The following is a 7,709-nucleotide window of genomic DNA, read 5'->3' on the forward strand; positions in this document are numbered from 1 at the left end:
TCTGATTGGAACCTCCTTTTTGTGTGGTTTCCAATTCAATAATAAGAGTTTATATTATACTTGTTTGATATACCATTAGTGGAACCTCTAACCTTGACATTTGTTATTATTATTGTTTAATCCTTACATTAACCTTATAATCTCAAAATCTTATTTAACTTGTTGTTGTTGTTGTTGTTTATAATTTATATAGTTAACCTCCTTGTGGTTTGACCCTGGTCTAACCGGGTTATTTATTATTTTAACACTAGAAAAAAACATCAATATTTTAGTCGTGTCAACAAGCAATAATCCACATCGACCAAATTAGCACAAGAATTAACTGTTAAATGTTATGGTCCTTACCATGTAATTGTTTTATAATAACAAGTCTAATAATATAAGATAGTTTTAATTTATGGTAAATGCTCATTTTAAATATAGGCATATCTTGTTAACATAAGTTATAATTATGAATACCTGATAACATTTACAAGTATTAGCATTATTCAAATAAGATAACTAATGTAATTATATTAATAATTTATAATTCGATTGGAACTTCCTTTATGTGTGGTTTCCGGTTCAGTAATAAGAGTTTATACTATATTTGTTTGAAATATTATTAGTGGATCCTCTCACTTTGACATTTTTATTATTATTGTTTAATCCTTACATTAACCTTATAATCTCAAAATCTTATTCAACTTCTTGTTGTTGTTGTTGTTGTTGTTTATAATTTATATAGTTAACCTCCTTGTGGTTTGACCCTGGTCTAGCCGGGTTATTTATTATTTTGACACTAGAAAAAAACATCAATATTTTGGTCATGTCAACAAGCAACAATCCACATCGACCAAATTAGCACAAGAATTAACTGCTAAATGTTATGGTCCTTACCATGTGATTGTTTTATAATAACAAGTCTAATAATATAAGATAGTTTTAATTTATGGTAAATGCTCATTTTAAATATAGGCATATCTCACAATTAAAAGATTGATTGATGTGATTAACTATTGAAAGTGAAAGGACAAAGAAAAGGCTAAGCTTAGAAAAGAGATGCTGATTTAATTCATACTGGAACACTGTTCAGTTATTGGATCATATTTGGAGCTATAGACCTTGGATTTCACTTTGGTTTATATGGCTAGAAAGCTAAGACATAAGCCTCAAACATTCATGAGAGTTCAAGACTCAATTCTACCGTTTAGAAGTCCAAATCTTAGCATTAAAAGAGAAGTTTGAATATATCCTTTAGCACAGACATTATTCAGTGTTCAACCCATATCTTGAGTTCTAGAAGTTCAAATGAACAAATTTTTTTTTTGTTGGAAAGCTGAGACAAGTTTCTAGAACTTTCATGAAAACTATTTGTACAAAATATGATGTTAGCAATGATGTTTTCTATATATATAAAAAAAAGATAACGATTGTTACCAAGTCAAAAGTTGGTCACCCACTCAATAATTAGTCATCAAATCAATAGTTTTAAATTTTAGCCTATAAAAGGAGGCATTTTCCATGCATTTAGGTATCTTAGTTTTCATATCAAGATCATTTTCTTACTCTCTTTCTTTATATTTTTGCAATGCTTAAGTTTTTTTTCCATTAATCTCTTGTTTATATCTTTCATTTCCGTTATTATATTTATATAATCATGTTCTCCTCTTGTTTATCTATATTTCTCTCATTCATAATGTTCAGCTAAGTTTATTATGTCAAGATGAAAAGATTACACTAATAGTGTAAGAATAAGTATAGTATAAACCCAACATGGACTTTAATGTTTGATACTAACATGTTTTTTATTTGTTATCTTACTCACTTTTAATACCTTACTTGTTAAATAATTAATCTAGATTTGTGTTGAACAACCTATAGTACAACAAATATTTGGCACTTTCATAACCCAATTGTTCGGTATATCCGACACATATGCTATGAAAGAAACTTGATTTGATGTTAACATAAATAATCACTATGAATACCTGATAATATTTATAAGTATTGACATTACTCTAATAAGATAATTAATGTAATCATGTTAACAATTTATAATTCGATTAAAACCTTTTTTGTATGTAGTTTTAACAATTTATAATTCGATTAAAACTTTTTTTGTATGTAGTTTTCAGTAAAATAATAAAAAGAGTTTATACTATATTTTTTTAGAATATCATTATTAGATTCTCTAATCTTGATAATTTTTTTATCATTATTTAATTTTTATATTAATATTATATTTTAAAGTCCTCTTTAACTCTTCATCATCATCATAATTATTATTATTTATAATTTATATAGTTAATTTTTCTATAATTTAATCTTAATCTTATTAAATTATTTATTACTTCTGCACCTTTATATTTAGAAGGAAACATCAAGCGTATCATCAAGTGGTTGCGAAGGTGGATACCATGGCGTGTAAGATTGATTTGCCATCCTCTTCAATGATCCATCCGGTGTTTCACGTCTCCAAACTGAAGAAGCATGTACGAAATCAGGTCGCCCAGAGATCCCTTTCAAGGTCCTTCCTTGCAACCCAGGGCCATATTAGGAAGACGGATGATTCGGATAAGTAACAAGGCTGCCACGCAAGTTATCATTCAGTGGGAGAGGTTCCCTCCAGCGGATGCAACTTGGGAATTCATTGATAAGATAAAGCTACGATTTCCAGCTTTGAAGAGGGAGAAGAAGAAGATTGCTTTTCAAATTAAATATTATTACAAACTTACCTTATGCACTGTTTCTTTTTTCTTAAGACTTACCGTTGTGTTATTTCTTTAAGACGCACTGTTTGGTGTAGAATCTTTCACACTCCTGTAGGTGCTGGGGGAAAGGTCTAGAATTGTTATTTAGTATTATAAAGTGACAGATTGCACGGGAGAGGGCAGTTAATGAAATGAGGAATGAGTGGAATTCCTAGAATTCAGGAAGACCCCGAACTCACCCCACTCTGCTAGCTACCCCTCACAGCCTCCGTGGCTGAACACTGAACCATACATCGCCATTCCTGACTCTCCTCTTTCCGTTCATCCTTCACCATTTCTAGATCAAATCTAGATTGGTTCATTAAGTATTCCGTACAAGTCCAAGAAATCACATTCCTTTCCGGCATCTCACCAAACAAAGCTTCTCGCAGATGCCATCGCCCACAGTAACCCTAATTTATCAAACTGAGGAGTTTTCATGATTTCAAAAAAAGGTTGAATAAAATATAACACCAATAAGAGGTTTTTGCTCCTGATATTTGTGCGAAGAGATTAAGCATGAAAAATGAAGATCTTTCTTCAGATTTAATGCTTTTATGCGGGCGTGTCATGTCTTGGCGCGCGCGCGAGAGAGAGAGAGCATGTTTGGATGAGAAAAAGGAGGTTTTGTTAGAAAATTCTGCAAATTTGGCAAAAATATTTTTCATCTAATTTGATATTTTCTATTTATTTCAGAGGCAAATTATAATTTCTTAATCCTTTAATTGAAAACGAAAAACAGAAGGATTTTTAAGTAATTACACACACACACACACACACATATATGGAGAGAGAGAGGGAGAGAGAGAGAGTTCTATGTTTAGTCTTCACATGGTATTTATGATAAAATACCGAAAATTTTCCAGGTTGGAAAAGTCCCCGAAATCCTCCATTTCCTTCCGACCATCATATAACCTTGCAAGCGCATCGCATTGCAAGGACGCTGCCCTCCTCGCGCAACTCACATTTGTTGAGTCTACACGGGTTATTTTTGGGACAGACAAATCTGGTCCCAGCAATCATGGTAATCCCAACTCCAACAACATATATTTAAGTTGTTGTAGTTAAGAAGCTAGTAGTTGAACTTTGAATTATTACAGATCCACCTCAAGTGTGCGTGCAAATTCCAGATAGAGACTAAATACATGAGAGACCAATAGCAAATAACTACTACGAACGTGCTTGAAATTCACGGGAGGGAAGCGTGTGTTGTCTTGCGTGTGTGCGGGCTTCTGTAAGAAATTCCTAGTTTGTGGAAAATGTAATTTTTTAGGGAATATCAAATTTACATTCCCCGCTAAACCCATGATAATTTTTGTTGGCAACTTAAGAGGAAAAATTAAATATTAATACCCACTTCGCAGTATGATTTGCTACATCAGTAATGTCTGAAATGGCAGAATGCAGCCCGGCTCCGAGATTAGCAACAACCTTTTTTCCTTGATAAATTTAGTGGTTTATTGGTTTTCAAATGCCTATTTAGTAGTTCTACAAGGCCTGAAACAAGCGGCAACAATGCAGAGGAGGATGACTCACATGACAGGGGCCGCATTACAAAGACAATCGTCATTTTTAAACTAATGTTCTACCCAAAACTAGAATACTAACTTCTAATTATGTAGTTTTAATTTCTAAAATTATGAAAGCGGTAAACATAACTGACACAGCTCAAGGGGAAATTCGGAACACAACAGCTCAACAAGGAGAGGACTAACATAAAACTAGTCTTAACTTTTCACTCTCCTGGTGCAGATACACCTTGCTTCAGCCTCTCCCTCTTCATCTTCTTCTTTGAGACTGGCTTCTTCTTTCTCGGAGGAAGGGTCTTCTGCGCATATGTGTAAAGTACAAAGTTTCCAACTAGGAATGACAAGAGTAACCCCCCAATAACCAGCAGCACTATCAACCCCGGGTTTAACCCTTTAGGCTCAGCATCCTTGATCACATTCCCCTGTTCATCACAAAATTTAATTGTATTCTAGTGAGAAAATATCGTACAGCAAACAAGATGAAACCAGGAAGCAAGGACAAGCACAACCCACCAGTAAATATTCCAAGTAAAAACAACTTCAATCATATGAGACAATCTATACATGATACGGAAATCATAACCAAAAAAATTTTACCTTTAAAATCTTCCCTAGGAGGACTCATCCTGATACTTTCATAACAAGGCTGATTCACTATATAGTGGTGCAATTCAATAGAGTTCTAATGCCAATTCGGATTAATAATTGCCTAGGTTAAACCTGTTCAAGCATAACCCATCATCTTGTAGAGGGTATCAGAAAGCTCAAATACCCATATTTAGATATATAATTAAATTGATATACCAAATGTTTGATTCCAAAATAAATAATCATGGATGTAGAATAGGTTACATAGATGATATGGGAATTTAACGCAAACAGAATGCAGTATCTCCACACATCTTTACAACCATCTCTCCTCACAATTCCATCAAGTTATTGAGAACAATAACAGAACAAGCAATCACACAAAGTTCACAGCAAGTGACTACAATAACAAAACATGGATGGCATAAGAAATGGTCATCTGACAAAGCAAATGAATCGAAAAGGTGTGACAAGTAAATGACAATGGGTAATTCTGGTATCAAGCAATCTCTGATGCAAATTATTGAATTAGATTGTGGAGTGGCTTAAACTGACTTATAAAACAAGAAGTTCTAGTCGTCTTTATAAGTAAAACACTAACAAATCCTCTTACAATTCTGTCACATACTTGCATTCAGGCCTATGTCTACCAACAGTTTCGAATCAAACAGCGTGAGCTCAACTACATTCAGAGAAAATCTTCCATCTTCAACCAAAGCATATAAACCTAGGACCTCAAGGACGGTTTTTTTTTTTTTTGTTAACAAAACACAACCTTGGATTAAAACAAAAAAGCGATCTACTCACATATAATTTTAAACAAACACGACATGACTAGAACAAGAAAAATAGGATTTTTCACATAATCTCAAACAAAACCCTTCGCCTTTAGTTTTAATTAAAAGAAAAGGCTTTAAGATTTATAGATCTAATAAGCAATAAAAGAAAATCTTAACGAATAAGAAGCTAAAATGCCAAAAACAAGTACAGATCTCTGAATAAAAAAAGTATCTCTGACCTAAAATCCCAAAAATTTATTTCTATTAGTACAGATCTCGGGTTTGAATTTTCGAGAGAGAAAAACTGAAGTCTGTAAAAGCAAGTGGCGTACCATATTCTGGAAGGAAGGAGGAGATTGATCAGAGAACTCGAAATCGTCAGCCATGGCCGCTAGAGATCAGACCCTCGCTCCTCTAATTGGACTCTTTGAAGATTACAGAGAGGAATGATAGAACGGAAGGAGAGATGCGCAGATCTATAACCCACAAAAATTGAAGGAAGCTATTTATTTAAAGACTTCATTTTGACCCTCTAAATTTTAAGCGTTTTGTTTCAGTCACCGTTTGGTAGGGATGGCAATTTTACCTACAGGCGTTGGATACAGACCCGAGTCAATCTACGTAGGTAGAATATTTTTTGTTTGTTCAGGTTTGGGTTCGGATAAAAAAACATCAGATTTAAATAAATATGAATATTACTATTCCTTATCAAAATTAAATTATTAACCATATATATACATACAGAGCTTCCACTTTTCACTTGCCCCACTACCCTCTCAACAACTTTCGTTATCCCTCTCGCATTGTATTTCCGTTTCAAGGCCTCTTTCTCTCTCACACACACATTTCTTTTCTTTCTTTTAAGTCATATTTCCAGTCTCTTCTCCTTTAAAATAACTCAAAAGCCTTCTCTTTGTATTTTTTTTATTGAATGAGGGAATTATTAACTACTACTTTAAAAAAGCATGGACAAAGTACTCTAGCTTTTCCCATATTACATGCTTTTTTTTTTATTAAAGTGATAGAAAATGATATTTTAGAGGAAGAGAAAGTATGGGTTCTTATGCTTCAAAGTCAACCATGAAACTATAATTTTTTTTTTTTCAAGCAATGAGTATTTGGTGACTTCTTTCCAACTTCTTGTTCCTATTATTTTTTCTGGTTTTGTTGTTTATAGTATGCATAGGGATTATATGTGTGTTTCATTATATGTTGATGATTTTGGCTTATTTTTTAAAATTAAAATATAACAAGTTTTTTATTTTTGTATTCAATAAGTGATTGATCTCAATAGATTTTATTTTCTTACGTAAAACAAGATAGGAGCTTTGAAAGGTATACTAAGTTCTATCTATTAGTTCTAGTGAATTTGTTTTATTTCTTAATGTATTAGTTTTTGTAATTTTAGTTTATTTTTAAAAAGAAGGTATATTGAGTCTATTACTAACTTGTTGTATTGGTTCCAGTATTGATATTAATGGATTTTATTTCCTTAGATGCTTCATATATGTGAGACTTATCCCTATTTAGCTATAATCTTGTGTACAAATAAATTCGATCAATGCAAATTTAATTGATTCTTGAATTGCTCTGTTTATATCAATGCAAATTTAATCAAGTTAGGTTTAGATTAGGCTTAACTGGGTATGGAAGCACAATGAATATCAATTGAATAACTGAAACTCAATCAGGTCAAGTTTTGTTTATACTCGATCGAGTTTGAGTCTAGTTTTTTTTAATCAAGTTCAAGTATAGGTATTGTAAAACCCGATACATGGGTATTCATTGTCATCCATACCATTTGGTGTTGTATAGTGCTTTATCACTATTGTACTTGGATTTACAATTTTTTCATACAAAGTTACAAAAAGTTATCGAACTTCGTTTCAATGGGAATAGAATTCTCCGGTTATTCTCAATTGAAATACATTATTATGATAACTAAATTATATTAATAGCATATAACTAGATTGATGGCCAATAAGACACTAGAGGCTAGATCAATTTTGTTTCTCACTAAAAAAAATTTGAGATATGATTATCTTTTTAAAGAAGTAAGGAGATTCGATAACCAGGTTAAA

At 32.4% G+C, this 7,709-nt stretch overlaps 1 protein-coding gene across 1 annotated transcript; it reads right to left on the reverse strand.

The window, feature by feature from the left end:
• Positions 1–4,152: 4,152 nt before the first annotated feature.
• On the reverse strand, positions 4,153–6,164 carry LOC105111070 (DNA-binding protein S1FA-like). Its single transcript, XM_011006316.1, has 2 exons — positions 5,961–6,164; positions 4,153–4,683 (listed from the first exon to the last, which is right to left on the reverse strand). Exons 1-2 carry the CDS (start codon positions 6,012–6,014, stop codon positions 4,468–4,470), a joined length of 270 nt encoding a protein of 89 aa, XP_011004618.1. The 5' UTR covers positions 6,015–6,164; the 3' UTR covers positions 4,153–4,467.
• Positions 6,165–7,709: the final 1,545 nt, after the last annotated feature.

The sequence above is a fragment of the Populus euphratica genome, unplaced genomic scaffold (genome assembly GCF_000495115.2).
Source record: "Populus euphratica unplaced genomic scaffold, PopEup_1.0 scaffold570.1, whole genome shotgun sequence".
Lineage (NCBI taxonomy): Eukaryota > Viridiplantae > Streptophyta > Magnoliopsida > Malpighiales > Salicaceae > Populus > Populus euphratica.